Below are 23343 nucleotides of genomic sequence, written 5' to 3'. Positions count from 1 at the left end.
TGAATTATTAGCTTGGAATTAAGTACCTAGGGTTTCTTGTTCTTGGGGATTGATCCTTGAGAGAAACCCTAATTTGTTGTTGTGAAATAATAATGAACAAAATGGCTGAAATTGGATATAACTAGGTATATATAGGCGGATGGTAAATGACCAAAATACTCCTATTTAAAATGACATAAAATAACTGAGTGGGTCATCCGACGGTGGGGTACGATGGTCCTTTGCTGGGTCGACGGTCCGTTGGACCTCTCCGTCGGACTGAGATAGAACTGGGAGTTATTGCCAACGAGCGATGGTGGGCTTCGACGGTTCGTCGGGCCTAGCCATCATACTAATCCATAGAATAGGTTCACTTTCTCGATGCGACGGTTATGGTCGATGGTCCGTTGCTTGTCCGATAGTCTGTTGCCTGCACCGTCGCACCTAGGCTGTTTTTGTGCTTACTGTATTTTGGCCATAACTCCCTCATTTGACATTGGATTTTGATGAAATTAGTATCGATGGAAAGATTAATCAATTTCTCACGTGACAGACAGGAAAAAAATCTAAAAAATACCATGTGTACAAAAATGGATTCGTATTTCAAAGCAAGTTCAAACATCTTCAAGATAATTTCAAGCTAAGAAAAAGGCACGGGTATTACAATATCTCTCCCTTGAGAACATTCGTCCTCGAATGAGACTGACTGAGAGGGGAAGCAATGATCTGAACATGAATGACTAAAACATGATCTCATGACTGATATGATGGATAAGCTGTACATTCTGATGCATGTGTAACTGATTCATGAATACATGACTGAGTGCTATGAGGAGCTAAGTTTTCTCACAATGACAATGCATGTTGATGCATTATTATATAATTGAACTGATACATGAATACATGACTGAATATGCAATGGTACTTGATACCAAATTTATGATGAACATTAAACATGTAACTGAGTAAGTTTAAGGAGGACAGTTACCTTGAGCTTGATCTGAGTTGGTGGAGAAGAGGTGAGGATACTTGGTATGCATGTCTTCTTCTAATTCCCAAGTAGCTCCTTCGATGGACTGATTTCGCCAAAGAACTTTGACTAGAGGAACTTCTTTGTTCCTCAATCTACGAGTCTGATACTCTAGGATTTGGACTGGAATCTCTTCGTAAGAGAGGCTGTTCTGAACATCTATGCTTTGAATAGGGACTACAACTGATCGGTGACCTATACGCTTCTTGAGAAAAGAAACATGAAATACTGGATGAATTGAGGCTAGATCTGAAGGCAATTTAAGCTCACAAGCTACCTTGCCGAAGTGACTGAGAATCTTGAAGGGACCGACATATTGGGGACTGAGCTTTACCTTCTTGCCGAATCTCTTCACTCCTTTCATGGGAGAGATCTTGAGGTATACATAATAACCAATCTCAAACTCAAGATCCTTTCTATAAATATCTGCATAAGACTTCTGTCGGCTCTGAGCAGCCCGAAGTCTTTCTCTGATTAACTAAACTTTTTCTAAGGCGTCGAATACCAAGTCAAGCCCTATGACTGAGGCCTCACTAACTTCAAACCAACCGATTGGATATCTACACCTCCTACCATAGAGTGCTTCGAATGGAGCCATACAAATACTAGAATAATAGCTATTATTGTATGCAACCTCAATCAAAGGCAAGTGGTCATCCCAACTGCCCTTGAAATCAATTGCATACTGTCTTAGCATATCTTCTAAAGTCTGAATGGTATTTTATACTTGACCATCTGTATGAGTATGGAAGGCTATACTAAGATGAACTTGGGTATCAAGACCCTTTCAGAATGCTTTCTAGAAGTGAGAGATAAACTGGGTACCTCTTTCTGAGATGATGGACAATGGAACACCGTGCAATCTGACCAACTCCCTGATGTAGAGTTTGGTATAATCCTCGGCTGAATAAGATGTATGAACTGGAAGGAAATAGGCTGATTTGGTTATCCTGTCTACAATGACCCAGACTGAATCATGCTGATGATGAGTTTGAGACAAACCCATTATAAAGTCTATGTTTACTTTTTCCCACTTCCAAGTAGGAATGATAAACTCCTACATAGGACCACTAGGCTTCTGATGCTCTATCTTAACCTACTGATATGTAGAGTACTTAGCCACAAACTCTGTAATATCTCTCTTCATCCCACTCCACCAATAGATATCCCATAAGTCGCGGTATACTTAGTAGCCCCTGGATGAATAGAGTAGCATGCACCATGCTCTTCTGTAAGAATTCACTGCCTTAAGACATCTAAACCTGGAACATAGAGATGACCCTGACAACAAAAAATGCCATCTCCTCCTTGGGAGAAAACTTTTATTTTCTAATTTTGGATGGAATTTTTCAAATTTACAAGGCTAGGATCTCTATCTTGCTTTTATTTCACCTTAGAAACTAGAGATGATTCTGAACTACTCTGAACACATACACAACCCTCTGAAGAATCTACTAAGCGAACGCCTAGTCTGGCAAGCTGATGGACTTTCTGAGATAACTTCTTCTTACTATCCTCAACATGAGAAACACTACCCATGGACAGTCTATTAAGAGTGCCGGCCATTACGTTGGCCTTTCTCAGATAATAAAGAACACTATGTCATAATCTTTCAAGAGCTCTAACCACCTTCTCTGATGAAGATTGAGATCTTTCTGAGGAAAGACATGCTGAAGACTCTTATGATCTGTAAAGACATCTACATTAACACCATATAGGTAGTGCCTCAAAATCTTCAAGGCAAAGAATACGGCTACTAACTTAAGATCATGAATAGGATAATTCTTCTCATGAGGTTTAAGCTATCTGGAGGCATAGGCTATGACCTTACTATGCTGCATGAGGACACAACCCAAACCTACTCTGTATACATCACAATACACCACAAACTCATCTAAACCATCTGGAAGAGCTAGAATTAGAGCTGAGCTGAGTCGAGTCTTCAACTCCTGAAAACTCTTCTCGCAAGGATCTGACCACTAAAACTTGACTTTCTTCTGAGTCAATATGGACATAGGGGATGCAACTCAGGAGTCAATGTGGTTATTTGGATTGGTTTGACTTGTTTAATTTAGCTTGTAAGCACATCGGTATTACGATACCAAGTGTAAATGCCTTAATGAATGACTTTCGATTAATGGCTAGAACTATGTGTAAAGTGAATTTAGTTTGGGCTTAAATGGGGTTGTGTAACTAAATGTGAAGGTGTAAGTCCCAAGGGGATGAACACTAGAAACCACGTTTACTGGAATTTAAGGTCTATATGATCGTGTTCTTACTGCATACTTGATATATATTTTGGGATGGCAATTGCCCATGGTGGCTTTAGTTTTCCCTCAGTTTTTCCTTGGTTCATGCGGCTAACATGCACTGGGCCCTTTTAGTAGAGGGAGCTGAATCCATATAGCCCATTGCATGTGGTTTTGACTAATTTTAGATATGGAATTATGCTATCACCTTCCCTGAGTTACATGCCAGTTCTTATCCAACTGACCTTCCTAGGACGCTACATCACTTTATGATGTAGGGTTCGAAGATTTTTTTTGTTGCTCCTGTGCAACATTAGGTGGTTGAGCATATTTGCTGAGTTATTGTGAAGTGATGAGCCTTCATCCTTCAAAAGGCCTTATCATTTTATTATTCTTTTGTTGTTGACTTAATACTTATGGATTCCTTTTGGTCATAGTTGGGGGCATGCCCTAAAGTTGTTGATATTCTAGTTTTAGAGGCTATTATGGGCAAGTGCGGGTTTGTTGATGTCTTAACTCTTAGTTTCATTAAGTTACCTATTCATGTTTTATTACTATCTTAATTAACTTCCGCTTTATTATCATTATTGTGCTCTTGAGGTTAGGCTAGGGGGTGGTCTTTGAATCATGGTAGGCTTGAGATACCTATCACGACTAGGTGTAACGCCATAAAAATGGGTCCCAAGATGTGACACGGTGCTTAGGGTTCCATGTGATCCCAAGCTAACCCTTCTACTGGCATACTTACAAACAACTGAATAAAATACATAAATCTAAACACAATTAGCGGAAACATAAAACTTTTCTGAACTGGATCAATACAAATCTGACTTTATAAGATTACAACTCTGTTGTTACAAACAAAACTGAAATTACATACATTAACACTACTGACTGTCTATGAAGCCTCTACTAGTACTGACTATAGATATCCGAGTCATGACTCCCAACTATCCCAACCCAATATGACTAAATAAAAGAGACAATACAAAATTATACTTAACTTAAGTCCTTGAATCAAAAGAACTCATCCCCTGCTGACAGGGTGCTGCGAACTGACTGAATATGGTATATGTGCTACAACTTGTACCTACATTATGAGACAATGTATCACATAGACATATATGTGGATCAGTATTTTGAGGATGTACTGAGTATATAGGGTTGGATGAAATATTTAAACAATATCGTCAATCTTTATAGAAAACATGCATGCCGATATAAATGACTCACATAACTTGAATAAAACTGAAATCTAAATCTCATAAATCATGAATAAGGAAACATGTAGTATAAATCTCGTGAGTCATTACACCTTATTTTAAAATTTGTATCCTCTTCTTGTTCTCAAATCTTGTCAACTGGATGAAGTCTTAAAATAATAACTTTCAAGACATACAATTTAATCTCATGAAAATAAGGGACTTCTCTTGAAACTTAAGAATCATAGCACTTTGGAAAACTTGGAACTTGGGACTTAAAGACTTGGGAACTTTAAGACTGTAACACTTTTAGAAACTTTGGGACTTAAAACTTTGGAAATCTTAAAATATTAACTTTCAATATATATATATATATATATACACACACTTTATCTTAAAGAGAGTAGGGAACTTCTTTTGAAACTTAGAAATTTTGGAACTTTGGGACTTTAGAACTTTGTAACTTTGGGATTTAGAGTTTCTTAGAAAAGACATAAATCATATGAGCTGTCATGGAGTCCAAAGTCATACCCACGTTGGGGAGAGCTGTTCTACCCTTGCCATCAGAATAGAACCTTAACTTTAGTGATCACTATCTCGGCCTCGGGCCCATAAATCTCAATCCTATGGTGGCACGTAGTTCTGGGATATGAGATCTTGGAAATATACCCAATTTGGTGCTAAATACTACTCCCATACTTAAACTCAGAACTTTTAGGAAATCCACCTTAAAATAACTCAAGGGTCTACAATGAAGAGCAAATTGTGCTTCTCTTAGCTTTAAATTATAAATAGTGTGGATTCCTATCTTAGCTTAGTATCAAAAAATCAATCTTCATTCAAATCTTGGTAAACAATTTGCTAGTGGAAAGCTTAAGATCATAACATTCTCAAATTTCAAACTCATTCTTGATATGAATATAATAGTTCGAAAGTTTCAAGAACATAGTCTTCAAGATACACCACAATTGATATTTAGCTTAAAAAATATACACATACTCAAATAAACTCAATTTCATAATGAAACTTAAGGACTTGACATCAATCTTGGAATACACTTGAAAACATCAAATCATTATAGAGATGTGAAGTTCAAAGCATAAATTCTCAACTCATGACATAAATTAGAGAAATAATCATGCAATTCAAGACTTGAACAACTTGTAAAATCATAAATTCAAAATAAAGTAATTTTGGTATAAACCCACTTGAAAAAACATGAAGTTCTTTAATAAAAATTAATACTTTGGGCATAAGAACGAAAGGAGTGTTTTTGCTCAAACCCCACATACATTAGATTAGGAACTTTGGATGAAGTCTTGCTTTTGGGTTTCTATTTGGACCTTTGAACGGATGTTCTTGATGCACTTGGCTTGGGAATTCCAATTCTTGAATCAATTTCAAAAATTGACGGTTAAATCTTGAGTTCTCTTGAACGTTGGGTTTAAACCCTAAGTTGTGTTCTTGAGAAAATTTGAGAGAATGAGGGTATAATTTGATTTTTAGATGCTGAATCTCGTGTTGTTGGGGCTATTTAAGGGTGGGAAATAACTCAAATAACCCTCTTGGATGCAGAGCTTGACTTCAAGAAATTACACTGGCCGGAATAGGCAAGGCGCCGCTTCGCTTATTGCCTCGGCTTACTGCCTCTCACGAAAATGGCTGTAACTTTTCGCTTAAGTATCAGATTTTGGAAAAATTAGTATTGTTGGAAAGATAATTAAATTATCTACAATTTGGTGGGTCTTGAGATGAAAAATTCCATGTATATAAAAAGTTATACACATTTAAAGTAGACCCTTATAGAATCAAATATCAACTTTTGGACGAATCAAAGGATCTTAGCTCAACTTGGCTCTAAATGCTTTATATGAACATTTTTCACCTCAAAAGCAAATCATACATGAGGATAAGGATAATGAAACTTATGTTATCATGGGAATCACTTGGATTATAGCTTCTATATGTAAGAACGATGGTTCATAGATTAGCTCGAAAATGCGGAGTATTACATTATCTCCCCCTTGGGAACATTCATCCTTGAATGTGCTAATTAATATGAAACACTGAGGAATCTGAGGCTATACACTATCTTGCACAACAGAAATAAATTGAATAGCTAAATCTCAAACATATTGAGCTACTGAACTGATCTACAAGTGCATGAATTCTTATGAACATAGCTATATGGCTGAGATAGAAACAACAGAGTCAACTTATGAGTAACCATTTCTTTACGCTGGATCTGATCTCATGAGAAAATATAAGAGGTTTTATACATGAAAACTCTAGGTATTACACTAGGCCCTAGTTTGGATCGTGATACAACTTTTGATTGTGTAACTGTTGAAACACCTTGATGAACCACCTTGATCAACATGTTTCATTTATTTTGTCAATCATCAAAACATCATAGATCCCAACATAGAGTTACTGGTAGTAGTGAACATATTTTAGAAATGGGATATATAAATTGAAAAAAAGTGTGTACAATGTTATAAAGATGTGGAAGCAATTTGGACAACCTTCTTTCAATGCTCCTTATTCTCAGTTTATTTGGAGGACTCTCAATAGACACATTGACTTTGTCATGCTAAGATATAATGGCATGCTAAGAAGATTGCAGAAAGTCACTCAGTCTATAATATCCTTGGTTTTGATAATGAAGTTTTTGTTTGTAAGACTTGGAATGAAAAACATGCAAGAAGAATTCAATAAAAGAAGAGAACAAAAGAGTATAGAGTTAGATAAATAGTTCTGATGCTTCATATGATTGAACAAAATGTTTACTGAATGGACTAATAGATTGTTAAATAGTATCCAATACTAGAGTTGATACAAAAACTACAAGACTATATCTAATACAACCTCTATAGAAAGTAGGATAGTGATACTTTACCGTGTCTATAGATTGTGTACTACAACTACGTTTGCTAACCAGTATGAGTATTTTACTTTCTATCATTTCGTTTTTTCTCTCAGTTAGTATTAAATATGGCGACATACTCTGCCATCCTTATGAACTCAGTCCCATATTTGGTCAGACGTATGGCCTATTTAAGCTATTTTAACTCTCACTAAAGCTCGTCCATCTCTCTACTCGGCAAAAACTTAGCTCTAAATGCTCCTTTAAATCATGGTCAAGTTCAGTGGTAGTAGTGCAGAATCTCTAGCTCTCTCATGATATCCATCCACCATTTAAATGTCCCCTGTTCAACTAAAACTCAATTAACTTTGTGTGTTGAGTTTTAATATAGAATAAAGATACATATTTTGATAATGTCTCATTTGGTTGGTAGTACTAATATAATTAGTAAGGTTTAATCGTAAAAACAACTATGTCTAGATCTTTCCTACTAGGATTTGTACTGGTTGAACCACATTGGTAGGAGCATCTGGTTGTGGTACCCTCTACACTAGTGGGACCTAAAACTACCATCTTGATTATATGCCTCAAAATCAACTTATTATTGTACCTTCCACCTCTGATGGGACCTAAAATGCATAATATTGATCATACGCCTCAAAAATTGATCATACGCCTCAAAATCATACACCTCTTGAGATAAAATATTAGCCAATGCAATCTGACCAATAGTTGGAGGGTCTACTGACTCTAAAAGTTAACATTTTGTAGATTTTTCAATCCATTTTCTAAGGTTGACATGCCAAGTAGACTATATGCAGGGTGGGGTGGGGGTGGGGGGCATAAACTTACTTTAGTTCTTCAACAACTTGACGGACTAGAGCTTGTGCATATCCAATGCCCCTAACACAAACTTTGAATTTCTACCCCTAACATTTTCCCTTAGCCTTGGCTTCATTCTCTATCACATCCTTTTGGCAACAACACTTGCTTATAGGAAATTGGCACCACTGTTAGTGCTTCTCATTATTAGCAATTGTTATCTTGATGTTGTTGGCAATAGATGATAAGATTGATCTTGTTATATCCATTGCATTTTGAAACACGAGATAAAGGGTTTTTAGAACTCTAAAAGTGTAAGGCTAAGGTATGATGAAGAATCAAAGAAAGTAATTTATCCTAACATGTCATGCACCCCCCCAAATATAAGTATGGTGCACAACATATTTGGGACTTTACTAGACACGACTAATGACTTCCTAAACTTGTATGTTTTAATGCCAATTTTTCACATCCCAAAACCGGGGCGAGATGTGATTGAGAAACCCAAACATAACTTTTTTTTGAGATGATCTCTACAGCTGATTGATTGGGCATAATAATTATTTAACAAAGGCAGAAATAATTACCCAAGTAATTAATGAAGAACAAAATATAGAAATACCAACAAAACATATGCGTCTGTAAGAATAGGGAATACAATATTTACTGAAAGTGGGATATGCCCCACATCGGTTGTGGAAAGAAAATTGGAGGCCTTCCTCCCTATAAAAGGAACCCAAATGTTTTAGTTTTAAATACACCTTTCATGATAGCCTTCTCATCTTCTTTAGCCATTTTGAGTATTTTCTCTCTTCTATAATATTTCACTTGTACTTTTAGAGTGGAATAAAATTTGGTCAGTTTGTGTTCGAGGACGTACTTTTGGAGTGGAATAAAATTTGGTCAGTTGTGTCCGAGGACGTAGGTAAAAATAATATTTTAGAAAACCCCGTAAATTCAACGTTCGTTTTATTTTTTCGTCTTTTACTATTTTTAGCAGATTTTATTTTTGATAGTAGTTGTACAATAATCACATTCTACCCAGTCCGCTTCCGCAACATTTGGTATCAAAGCTAGGATTCTAGCCTGCAGCGTAGTCTGATCTTCCACACCAGAAAAGAATTATCTTGGTCTTTGTGTAGCCACCTACTAAATAGTATTTATAGCACAAAATAGGAGAGGAAATCAAGAAGTATCCTAATAGGACATGACACAAGTGTCTACATCAGGTGTCAATAACACGTCGGTATCTTCGCTTATGTCAAGAATTCAAACAAATGTGAAATTTGTAGTTGAAATTTTTGACGGAACATGACATTTTGGGATTTGGAAATGCGAGGTTGAAAATATTAGATCTTTTCCTAGAAGAAGATAAACCAGAAAATATTGGAGATGCAGATTGAAAATACATCAACCGTGTTGCTTATGGTACCATTTGGTTCTTCCTTGGAAGAGAACAGAAGTATCCATTTAAAAAGAAAACTTTTGCAAGTAAATTATGGAGGGAATTGGAGGATAAATTTTTGAAGAAAAATATTCAGAGTAAACTTTTTATGAAGAAAAGAATATTTCACTTCACCTATGTTCCTGGTACCACAATAAATAATGATATCACCAGTTTCAATAAATTAGTTAAGATTTGCAAAATATGGATGTAACTTTTATCGATGGTGATCTAGCGTTGATATTGTTAGGGTCACTTCCCGATGAGTACGAGCACCTTGAAACTACTTTACTTCATGGGAAGGATGAAATTTCTCTGAAAGAAGTTTGTTCAGCTTTGTATAACTATGAACAAAGAAAGAAAGAGAAATAGAAGAGCAGAGAAGGAGAAGCCCTAGTCACGAGTAGCCGTTTTCAAAATCAAATGAGAACAAAGAAGGGAAGATCCAAGTCAAGGTCCAAACTTAGCAAAGATGAATGCGCCTTTTGTCGAGAAAAAGGGCACTGGAAGAATGACTATCCAAAATTGAAGAATAAGGCCAAACCTGACAAAGGGAAGTTTGTAATGGATTCAAATGTAGCTGATTGTAACTAGTCAAATTTCTCACTGGTAATTGCAGAGTCATCAAAGCCATCAGATGTATGGCTGATGGACTTGGCTAGTAGCTATTATATGTTTTCAAATCGGGGCTAGTTCATTGATTTTGAAGAAGAAGAATTCAGAGTTATCCACACCAAAAATAACAGCTCTCTGACTACATATGGCATTAGTTCAATACATTTGAGGAACCATGATGGAATGATCAGAACACTAACATATGTTTGATATGTACCAGATTTAAGGAAGAATCTCATTTCTGTGGGAACTCTTGATTTGAAAGGGCTCAAAGTTGTTGCAGAAAATGGATTGATGAAAATATACTCCAATGCACTTGTGGTAATGAAGGCTATTTGGAAGAACAATAATTTTTACCATTATCATGATAGAACAATTATTGGGACAACAACAGTAATATCCAGTGTTGACAAAGAGGTTTAAGCAACCCGGCTATGGCATATGCGCTTAGCACATGCTGGAGGGAAATCCTTGAAAATTTGATTAGATCAAGGACTTTTAAAGGGCGTTAAATTTGGAAACTTGGAATTTTGTGAACATTGTGTGAAGGGAAAGAAAACAAGGGTTAAATTTGGTACAATTATCCATAATACAGAAGGCATTTTGGATTATGTACATTCTATTGTTTGGGGTGCTTCCAAAACACCTTCATTAGGTGGGAAACACTATTTTGTAACCTTTATTGATGACTTTTCCCAAAGAGTATGGGTGTATACCATGACAACAAAAGACGAAGTGTTAGGAATTTTTGTAAAATGGAAGACAATGATTGAAAACCAAACAGAAAGAAAGATCAATTGTCTTTGCAAAGATAATGGAGGTGAATACACGAATGATATTTTCAACAAGGTCTGTGAAGATAATGGCATCATCAGACATTTCACTTTCATACATACACCATAATAGAATGGAGTGGCAGAATGCATGAACCAAACTTTTCTGGAGAAGGTACTATGTATGTTGTCCAATGCTGGCTTGGGCAAAGAATTATGGGCTGAGGCAATAACATATGCATGCCACATTATTAATCATCTACCATCTGCTGCAATTGGTGGGAAGATACCTTTTGAAAAATAGTATGGAAAACCTACTTTGGATTATGATTCTTTACATGTATTTGGCTCAACTGAATACTATCATGTGAAAGAGTCAAAAATAGATCCAAGAGCTAAGAAGGCTATCTTTATGGGAATTACTTCTGGAGTCAAAAAATATCACCTATGGTGTCTCAAGACAAGAAAATATTCAGCAGAGATGTTACTTTTGATGAATCCACGATGATGAAAAAGGATACAAATGAAGATAAAAAGTAACTGATAGTGCTTCAAAGCAGGTGGAGTTTGAGGGAAAATTTATTTTTCCTCCACAAGAAGCAGATGAAGAAACAAATGGTAATTTAGAAGTAGAGCTAGTTGAGACGCAGGTTCCAACTCAAGAACCTGAACAGAAACTTGAGTCAATAGCAACCCGAAAACCTAAAAGAATAATAAAGAAACCTATGCATCTCATAGAGATAATGGTATGTGCAACCTCAATAATAATTTATAGTATTCCTACCACTTATAAAAAATCTATCCAAAGTTGTGAAGAAAATAAGTGGAAGGTTACAATGGAAAAGGAAATGAAGTCCCTTCATTAGAATAACACGTGGAATCTGGCCAACCTTCCGATGGCCAAGAAAGCTATTGGGTGCAAGTGGGTATATGCAAAGAAAGAAGGATTTCTTGACCAAAATGATGTTCGTTACAAAGAAATATTGGTGGCCCAGGAATATGCTCAGAAGGAAGGAATTGATTACAATGAAGTGTTTTCTCAAGAAAACATTATTCCATTAGAATCATATTGGCTTTGGTAGCGCAGTTAGATTTAGAACTAGTTCAGATGGTTCTAAAAACAATATTTTTACAATGTGATTTGGAAAAGGAAATCTACATGACTCAGCCAGAAGGATTCAAAGTTGAAGGAAAAGAAAATATGGTGTACAAACTTGAAAATTATACGAATTGAAATAGTGTCCTAGGCAATGGTACAAAAGATTTGACAAGTTTATGTTATTGCAGAAGTACATGAGAAGCAAATACGATCATTATGTGTATTTACGCAAGCTTAAGGATGGTTCCTTTATATATATATTCTACTTTACGTCGATGATATGCTGATAGCTTCCAAGAATTTGGTAGAAATTGAGAAGCTGAAGGCTCAACTAAGTAAGGAGTTTGAGATGAAGGATTTGGGAGATGCGAAGAAGATTCTTGGATGGAGATAACAAGGGATAGACATTCAAAAAAAACTTTGTTTATCAGAAAAAATACCTGAAGAGGGTGCTAGATCGATTTGTATGGATGAAAAAACAAAACCAGTTAGCACTTTGTTGGCTCCCCATTTTAATCTTAGTGCTGATATGTCGCCAAAGAATGATGTCAAAACAGAATATATGTCAAGGTCACCATATGCAAGTGCTGTTGGTAGCTTGATGTATGTAATGGTTTGCACAAGACCTGACATTTCACATGCTGTTGGTATTGTTAGTAGATATATGCATAATCTAGGAAAAGAACATTGGCAAGCTGTGGAATGGATTTTGTGGTATATTCGTAATTCCGTGGATGTTGGGTTAGTTTTTGAGAAGGAAGAAAATTTGCGTGTAGTTGGATATTGTGACTCTGATTATGCAGGTGATCTAGACAAATGAAGGTCAACTACTTGTTATGCGTTTACTTTTGCAAAAATGCCAGTTAGTTGGAAGTCTACTTTACAGTCAATAGTGGCTTTGTCTACAACTGAGGAAAAGTACATGGCTATTATAGAGTCTGTGAAGGATGCAATTTGGCTTCAAGGATTGCTTAAGGAACTTGGTATCAGACAATAAATTTTTACAATATTTTGTGATAGCCAAAGTGCTATTCAATTAGCGAAAAACCAAGTCTATCTTGCAAGAATGAAGCACATTGATGTTCAGTATCACTTCATACAAGAAATAATAGAAGAAGGTGGAGTCACAGTGCAGAAAATCAAGACTACAGAAAATCCTGCTGATATGCTAACTAAAGTGGTAACTGCGATCAAGTTTGGACATTGTTTGGACTTGATCAACATTGTTGAACATTGAAGTTCAAAAGTTGAAGACACAATTGAAATTCATCATGAGAGAAAATTGAAGATGTGGGATATCCCAAGGTGAAGATTTATTGAAAGTGGGATATATCCCATATCGGTTGTGGGAAGAAAATGGGGGGCTTCCTCCCTATAAAAGGAGCCTAAATGCCTTAGTTTAAAATACACCTCTCACAATAGCCTTCTCATCTTCTTAAGACATTTTGTGTATTCTCTCTCTTTTGTAATATTTCACTTGTACTTTTAGAGTGAAATAAAATTTGGTCAATTGTGTTTGAGAACATAGGTAAAATAATATTTTTAACGAGCCTCATAAATTTGGTGTTCTTTTTATTTTTTCCTCTTTTACTATTTTTAGCGACTTTTATTTTGAGGTAGTAGTTGTGCAATAATAACACTCTACCCAGTCCGCTTCCACAACATACTCTTCGAGGCATTCTCAGAATACTAATAAAATTAAAAGCAATTAAAAAAAAAATCACCCATTGAAAAGAAAGGTGAGGTAAGGTAGACTATAACTTAGGCTAGCTGGCAATGTATGAAATGTATTATCCATATCTACATTTAAAAAATAAAAGAAGAACCTTTTGTCTAAGTACCACCATATAATATCTAGTAAGTCTCATAGATTATCTCCTAAAAAGGAAAATAAAGATATTTTTAGGGTAACAAGAACGTAATAACTAAGAAAGTACAATTCGAAAGTGATCATATAAATCATTTAAGTTTGTTAACTAATGTAAGTTGAAAGTTGAGACGGTAAGATGAAACTAAAACTTGAATTATTTAAGAAACATGACTTCTCTAGTAAAGTCTTACAATAGTGTCCCTACATATGTGAGATTTGGAGGTGTCAGCCAATCTACCAAGAAAGAATGGTCCCTATGAGTGTGGGATATCTAACCTTCCTCGTGGAACTCACGTAAAGTGAGGTTGGCTAGCTCTCTGTTAAGTTTGAATGTGATCATACAAGTAACTAAACATGGAATAAGCATAAATATTGCAAGAAATTGCATATAACCAGTTATGGTTAATCAAACACAGAAATAATTTCCTTTTTGAAGACCCCTAGGTTTGTCCCTCCGTCTGTTCTTGCGTTCTTGATCATCGTTCTAGTGTCAGTTGATTAGAATTAGCATAAGTATATTTGAGTTCTTACCTTGGCTAAATTGATGAAGTCCTAGCTAGCCCATATCTTTTCCTTCAAAGATTTTAAAAACTAAGAAAATAAAGTGTTTTTTCTTTCTCTGGTGCAAACCTCATTTTTGTACGTCGCACATGCATCACACTAGGAAAACTAAATTTCTCCAACTATTGTGCAACACACAATGATAATGCCAAGATTAAATGTATGCGACGTTTGGGGAAAAGGATGGACAATTGGTCTCATTATATGCCTCTTGTGTATAACTAAACCCTAAAATCTAGCTTATAAAAAGAGGATTGCTTTAGTCCATATAAGTAGACTGCCAGTCCATTTCTCAACTAATATGGAACTTTTAGCAACTCTAAAACCCCCTTCACACTAGGTCCCAACTATACCATGGATCGAGAACTTTAACGGGAATCTACCTGGTTTTGATTTCATTTAAATATATGGCACCTGAGCCTAACTTAACCGCAAAAGCTAGCTCACGAGGGGAGAACTGCTCAAGTCCATATAAGCAAACCACCAGTCCTTCCCAACCAATGTGGGACTCTAAACATACTTTAACACCCGCTTAACGCCTAGTCCCAACTAGAGCATGGATTGGAAGACCAACAGGAAGTGGACCTGGCTAGATCTGATACCATGTGAAGAAGGAATCTTGGATCAAACTCAATCCTAAAAGCTAGCTTGTGATCGGAGGATTGCTTAAAGCTATATAAGCAGAGCGCCAGTCCATTCTTTAATCAATGTGAGACTTTCACCCACTCTAACAATACAACCATAACCCTTTAACACTTCAATTAATCTATTTTATTCCTATTCGGCTATTATTCAGGTTCTATGAGGTTTTATTTGTCCATTTTGATTATTTTAAGCCTGTCAATCATTTTCACTAAGGGTGTGTCCCGTATGGAGGAAAACATTTTCTTGAAATTTGATTCTCTTTTCTCATGTTCTTTTGACTAAAACTTTTGGAAAATGTTTTCTCTATGAAAACAAGTTCCTCCAAAATAAGAAAAATGACTTTCTTAATTAACCGTGAAAAACAAGTTGCAATGTCTCATACCACTATCAAATCACTCACCCTAGTTTTACCCTACCCACCACCTATCACTCTTCAAAAATAATTTTTTTGTTAACCCCTACCGCCCATCTCTATCACTAATGCTCCTTCCCCTTTCTCTCTCTCTCTTCCCTCCACCAAAAAAGATATTTTTTTATAAAAAAGATTTAATTTTTTCTACCTCATCCCCACACACCCTAACACCTACGTATCCCCCACCTACCCCCACCTTCCAAAATATTTTTTTTTAAAAATTTCCCACTGACCTGACCAACCCCGGGCCTTATCGTAATGGGCATCCCAAGTCCAACCAAGATTGAAGATCGCCCCTCGTTACCCAAACCAAAGCTGAATTTCTAGCATATAATAATATAGCGTAAATTCTCTCATGAAGAATCTGGGATAGGATCACAACTGTGACCGACCCAATCGAGTCTAACTATACCAAATCAACCATCTAACCATACCAACCAAACAATAGGCCATAAATTAGGTCATAATCAAAGAGAAAATCAAAACATAATATGATAATCAATCCCAAAATGTAATACGATGGAATAGTGAGAAATTGTGTCTGGTGAAGCCTGCCTCCCAGCTTATTATAATGCCAAGGCTGACACCAATACTGATCCCGCACATACCAAAACCCTAGAAGTACCACAAAGCCTCTATCCAAAAGAGTAAATAAAACTGGTTGGGACATGCCCCAAACCATGTCCTAAATTAATATCCAAAACAAAGCCAAAATGTTTAACAATATCCATAACATGAAATGACGCCTTTCTAAAGGATGGAAATTCACCACTTCAGTTCAAGTGCTGTCCCCGAGTCAATCACTATGTAGAAGTCTAACAGCTGGTTCCTGCATAGCGTGGGTATACAAATGCCAGTAGATGGGTTAGCGAATATCCGCTAGCAAATAATTCTAGTTATAAAACCAAGTAAAATCATCCAATGCACATGTCCATACATACATACATACATACATACATACATACATACATAAATATATACATGCATACATACATACATACATATATACATACATACATACATATATACATACATACATACATACATATATACATATATATATATATATATATATATAAGTGGCGGGAAAGGGAATCGGATTTAGCATGCCTTTAAAACCTTTACCTGGGTTGTGTAGCTTGGCCGTCCTAATCCATCCATGGGCGATATGGGTTCAGCCCCCTACTGAAAGGGCCTAGTACGTGTAGTTGCATGACCAGGAAAGTATCCCATACTAGTACATCCCCCAATATAAAAAGTGACACACGTACATGATCATCAAGACCCCTTATATTGGCAAATATAAGTTTCCAATTTTGGTCCTCCTGAAATCTCCGACTTCCATGGCTTAACTACACATCCCGCCATTAATGTCAAATTAAAACCATTTCCAAATAATTAAACCATTTACCATTTTATTTAACTAAGGCCAATGTTAGTGATGTCGTCATACCACCTCATTACTTGTAAGTATTATCCATAGCCAAACCATTTAGGTTAAGGGGACTATCAAGTGCCCTTCTATATACTATATTAAACCACTTGGGATACTTCCATGATCTCCAAAAGAACAACCATTTAGTCTTTAGCCTTTTCAAGCCATTTAAAGCTTTAATACGTAAGATGAAAACAAGCACGAGTTCCATTCAAAGAAGTCAATGCAATGAATATACCTTCTTAAGCCTTTTATCAAACATCTTGGGGGCATAATTTAACCAAAACCAATTCGAAAGACCATTAAACCATTACCATGTAATCCAATTGTCCAAAATCACCATTAATGTATATAAAAGCATAATCAAAACCATAGGAAACCATAATAAGCATTTAATATCAAAAATCCTAAATAAAATTTGAAAACCATAATCATGAAATAGTAAAATCATGAAATCAATCATATAAATCACACCTTTAGTTGAAATTATAATGAGGGAATAGAAGAATGCCTTGTACCGAAGAATTGATGAACAAAAATCACCAACACAAGTCCCAAAGCAATCCTTTAGTTGAAATCCTATCTCTCTTGCTCCAAAAGCTCTTGAGAGAATTATGGAGTGTTTTGAAATAGTTTTTAAGGGTTAATGAATAGAGAAATAGGGTAAATAACTTTCTAAGTGTATTAAATAGTCGTGGTTCCTAATTAGGGTAAGTAGAAAAATATCTAGAATGCCCTCACTTAAGTTGCACAAAATCCCATCATAGTGATACGACTGACCCTTACGAGTCGTAACCCTCCTATACAGTTAGTTTCCACCACTCGTATCCGAGCCTCACCCCTTGGATCAGACAATGTCTAATATATGACTCATCCAATCAAGTCGTGACCACCACATACGATCTTTACCCATGACCAGTATCCCTGGAAGAATGAAATACCAAGAGGATCAAACACTGCCCACCATACGAGTCCCTGATACGACTCATACCAAGCCCTGTGACTCATTACCCTAAGTCGTGGCCATTCTTGTGACCAAGACTATCCCACCAACTAACTGTGGTCATCATACGACAGGATCATACCACTCGTACCCCAGCATACGGCTCGTACCGAGTTGTATTGGGTCCGAAGAACAAAAATTTTAGAAAATTTTATAAGGATCAAAACCTGGATGTTTCCCCCCTTCCCCCCCTTCCCCCCCCCCCCCTCCCTCTTCCCCCCCCCCCCCCCCCCCCCACCACAAAATGTTTAATTTTTTTAAAACAAAGGTTAATTATTTTTCCTACCCTCACCCACCCCCACCTAACTCCACCTACCCCACTCACCATATTTTCTACCCTCCCCTCCCTCATTACAATATCCATCTTCTTCTTCTTATAATAATAATAATATAACCTTATTATTATTATTATTATTAGTTCCCTCATTACAATATCCATCACTCTATACATTCTTCTTCTTATTAATATATACAAATTTTTTTAGGGAAAAAAAATTCTACTTGTGTGCCGAACACCAAAAAGTAAGTAAGAAACAACAATTGTTTAAAATGAAAAATATTTTCTTCCATACGAAACACACTGTAAGTCTCACACTGCATCGTATGTTCATTAACATGTTCGAATCACTATATTAATCTAGAGTGAGATAGAACTAGTTATAATGAAATATCACCGGACCATACTGAAAGTGGTAAGAGAAGGGGTGAATTATTCTTTTTCGATTTCTCAGTCGACTTAATATGCCAATAAGTCATCTGTTAAAGCATTATTGAGAAAGCAAGGTTAATGCAATAATGAAACAACTGAAAGATAAATCAACACTACAAATTTTATATTGGTTGGGATCCAGAATAGGTCTTACTCTAGTTCCCTTGGGTTGCAAGGAATTTTACTAGCCTTTTGGTGAATTTAATAATACAATATTTGAGTATAAATTTTTAGTATATACTCACACTCACTGTTTGTTTCTTCTCTTTTTGATACAATGGCCCATTAACTATATTTTTCTCTCCTCTCTTTTTTCGATATACAACAATCTTAGAAGAATACAGTGCTTAGTAAAAGTAGAGCAAAATGCTAGAGAAAATTGAGACAAGTTGTGTGTCTCTTGCTTATTCTTTTAGGCCTTTAAATAGGCGGGCTTGGACTCGCCGTTGGAAGGTTTTAAATAAAGAAACCCAAAAAATTTGATCTTTAGAAATTGGATGTTAAATATCCTCTTTTCAAGAATAAGGTTGAACCATAATTCTGATCCCTTGATCCGTGATACTTTTCCTTCTATAGAGGGGTCTTCTATTCATCTTTCCTTTTCAGAGGTGATCCGTCTCATTTGAGATTATTTCTACTTCTTCCTTTTTGAATTCAAGAAATATTTGATTTTGATTGTGCCCGAAATAGTTCCTTGATTTATTTCACTTCCTTGTTTAGCACCTCGCCTGCACAGTTGTCAATCATCAAAATTGGACATTAACACATACAGGTGCATAACCTATTTTCTAAACAACAGGTTCCTTATGTGATGGCAACACCTTGGCCACTACCACTTGAGATCTCTTTCATTAAAAATTAATGTGTTCTTATGGTCACTCCATGCGACAAATCACTTGGGGCATAGCTTATGGGTTCCCAGATTCAATTTATTTTGTATATTTTGATTATTTCAAAGCTCAAACGAACCTCTTCAAATTGATTTTTAGGCATGCTCATACTTTGACTCGTGTAGGCATGCTCATATTTTGGCACTAATTATATGCGAAAACTTTATGGTGCTTTACGTATTCACTATCCATGCAACATTTAACATGTAAAGGATTTGTACTTTTTATTTTCATTAGATTACATTATAAGTATTTGGTTCAAGTTTTTGTTTAATAATATTTATCTTCTTAATTTTATTTTGCAAGGAGGATTTCTTTATTGTTCTTCTCGATATTAAACACTCCAATAACTCGATCGCATTCTCTCAGGTTTGGTCTTTACTGGCTATCCAGTTGTTGGGTTTCACAACCGAGTCCAAGCGTCAGGAACATGCCTAGACAGCCTTGAAGATGCAAGAATCACATCTTGCCCTTGGGACCCTAGAGTTAAAGGTCTCTTCTTTCACCAAACAACATTCAGTATTAGCTTATCCAAAGTCAAAGGCTTCATTGAAGATGTTCAAAGGCTAGTTGTTTTGGAGCCTAGGTCACTGTGTGTGCTTGATTTATATGATGGCATTCTCATGAGGTACATTACAACTTCAAATGCTTACTTGGGTGAACAAGAAGATGCTTTGGATTTTGACATCACATATTACCGAAGCAAGGACCCAATGTCCCCTAGACTCTTTGAAGATTTCCTGGAAGAGATCGAGCAACTTGCATTCTTCAAATATGGGGCCTTGCCACATTGGGGAAAGAATAGGAACATAGCATTTATTGGGGCAATCAACAAGTACAAAAATGCTGATAAATTCTTGAAAGTGAAACAAAGCTATGACCCATTAGGTTTATTTTCCAGTGAGTGGACAGATCAAGTTTTAGGCTTAAAAGATGGGTTGACCATAGTGAAAGATGGGTGTGCTCTGGAAGGACTATGCATTTGTTCTGAAGATATACATTGTGCTCCAAAGAAGGGTTACTTTTGTCGACCAGGCCGAATTTACAAAGATGCAAGGGTGTGTACTCGTTTGTCGTCACGGTAAAGTCCTTATAGTACAAACTAATATCTTGATATATGATGTAAAATACAACAAGACCTGCAGTGATGTGCACAGGAAGGAAATAAATACACACATTAATGTAACAAGTAAACCTTAATATAATACACTTAAATCTATTTATACAACTGTTCTTCATAAGTTCTTATTACTTTTTTATTCAAATACTAAAGATGGTCTATGCTCCTTTTTTTATTCAATTGAATGCACACTTTTCTTATTGCATCACGGTCATATTGGATAGTACTTTTGAAATTCCCATACTTGTTCTCCTAGGTCACACCTAACTACGTGACCAAAATACTTTAAACATTTAAATTAACATCTTCGTTGAGTTTCAAGTAGATGAGAATCTTAATAGTTCAGTTGGCTATTTGAACTTTTCGCTTATTGGTGATGATTTGGTTCTCGACCTTATAATTCCTTTCCAATGACCCTTCCTTTGCTATAAATTTTTTTTCTTTTTTTTTAAAATCTGGATATGTTTGTTCCTATTGAAAAGTTTTCTATTGCATTCCAAGTTAAGTGATGTTTTAGAAGTTAAATATGAATTTGAAAGCCTATATATCTATCTATATCTATACTATCTTAAAACTAATTTCAAGACAATGGGTTTACTCGTTGTCTCCATGAATATGCTCTTTACATTAAAGTTCACACTAATGGAGATATTTTCTGTGTTTTTCATTATTTTGATGATCTTATAATTCTAACGGGTAATAACCCAAGTTTGTTCGAAGCTTTCGAAAAAGCTATGTCCCTTGAGTTCGAGATGATAGACATAGGACTCATGTAATATTACTTGGGTCTAGAAGTGAAGAGAATAGAGGAAGAGTTCTTCATATCAAAAGAAGGCTACATAAACAAGATTTTGAAGAAATTTGACATGTTCGATTGCAACCCTATGAAACTCCAATCAGTGGCGGACCCACACTTTTCACCAAGTGGGTTCAATATATAAAAAAATAAATACACAACAAATGAAACAAAACAAAATTTGATTAAAAGTTTTTACTTTTTTACTAAGGTTGCTGCTTTACAACCTTTAATGATGCTTAAAAGGCTAAAAAAAACACTGCTGCTATAAGGGTTCGAATCTGCGACGCGAATATAAGGATTTGAACCCACTTCCACTGGACTAGCCATTACACTTGTTCATAGTAGGTTCAAAATTAAATATGTACTATTAAACTTACAAAGACTGGTTATATATACACATATATACGGTGTAATTATTCGACAAAGTGGGTTTATATGAATCCCTGACTACAATGGAAAAAAATTGTCAAAGTTTGATGATGGTGAAAGGCTAGACTCAACTCTTTATAAAAGTCATGTAGGAAGTCTGAAGTACTTGACTTGTATGAGATTAGATATACTCTTTGCAGTGGAGTAGTAATTCTCTTCATGGAAGATCCTACCTCGATTCACTTAAAGGTTTATAGAATGTAACGGCCCAACCCACTAGTGATATTTCTGCTTTGGGCCCAGGCCGACACAGCTTTCAAATGTGTCACTAAGGAGTAAGGCTTGCTTACTTATATACCCAACATTTCTCTTGTGTTTTGACGATGTGGGACTCCCTATCCTATGTTGGGGTGTTACATACACCCCCTCTAATGGACTCAGCATCCTCGCTGAGGTTTCCCCTACGAATGGGATTTGCCTAAACTCAAGACTGAGGTTTCCCCTACAATACCCCAAACTTTCTTTAAGTAGAGTTTCATCCTTAAGTAGAGTAAGGGGTGACTTCCAAAGTGAGAAACATTTTAAACCATATATAATTTCCCTAATATCAACTTTTTTCCATGTGGAGAATTGAATGAGATTTTCGCCGATACCAAATTCGTCAAAATTTGATGTCAGGGTAAAAAGTTTCAGACGTTTTACATAAGCTGTTTGAACTACCCAGGTGTGACGGGCGGGCCGATGGACCGTTAAGCTAGCGACGGACCGTCTCTCATAGCCGTCACCATGAGGCAGTAGTCCCATTCATTGACCTAGTACGACTGTCAGGACCGATGGACCGTTGAGCTAGTGACGGACCGTCGCCTCAGGCCATCGCGATGAGGCAGTAAGTCCCAGGTTCTGGCCTAGGTGTGACAGTCAGGATCGACAAACCGTCGGATCCTCAACGGACCATCGCATGTCCAGTTTAGAATTTTAAAGCCATTTTTAAAAGGGATTTTCAGTCTTTTCCACCCTTTAATACCTAGTTATATCAGATCAGGGCTTACAACTTCATTATTCATCTACAACATCAAATTATGGTTTCTCTCAAAGATCAATACCTAAGAACAAGATCCAAAACCTTCTTCAAGAAACTAAGAAATTCAAGTTCTCTAAGTTCAAGAACCATCAAGGAAACATCAAGATATGCGTTTCCCAATCCAAGAACGTTCAAGAAACATTAATTATCTTTTAAGATTCAAACTTTTGAGGTATGTTAGATGTTGATTCTTGGGTTCCTTTCACCCATGAAGTTAAAGAACCCTATTCTAAATTCAAGATTATATATATTATGAGTTTTTCATGGTTCATGTGAACTGAAAATTGGAGTTCATGTTGTTATTAAATTTTAATTCTTATTTTGAATACAAAGTTTCAAGTTTTGACCCTAGTATGTGATAATTATGTGA

At 36.0% G+C, this 23343-nt stretch overlaps 1 protein-coding gene across 1 annotated transcript in view; it reads left to right on the top strand.

Annotated features, from left to right (window-relative positions):
• The window catches only part of LOC107843037 (probable L-gulonolactone oxidase 6), an 82174-nt gene extending 61324 nt beyond the window's left edge, over positions 1-20850 (top strand). The window contains exon 4 of the mRNA XM_047402930.1: positions 19974-20850. Coding sequence (XP_047258886.1) covers positions 19974-20689 — 716 coding nt within the window. The 3' untranslated portion in view covers positions 20690-20850. The remainder of the gene's footprint in view (positions 1-19973) is intronic.
• The last annotated feature ends 2493 nt before the right edge of the window (positions 20851-23343 follow it).

The sequence above is a fragment of the Capsicum annuum genome, unplaced genomic scaffold, assembly GCF_002878395.1.
Source record: "Capsicum annuum cultivar UCD-10X-F1 unplaced genomic scaffold, UCD10Xv1.1 ctg3069, whole genome shotgun sequence".
NCBI classification, from domain to species: Eukaryota; Viridiplantae; Streptophyta; class Magnoliopsida; order Solanales; family Solanaceae; genus Capsicum; species Capsicum annuum.
Note: the sequence above shows the minus strand (reverse complement) of the source record. Positions and strands in the feature narration are given on the sequence as shown.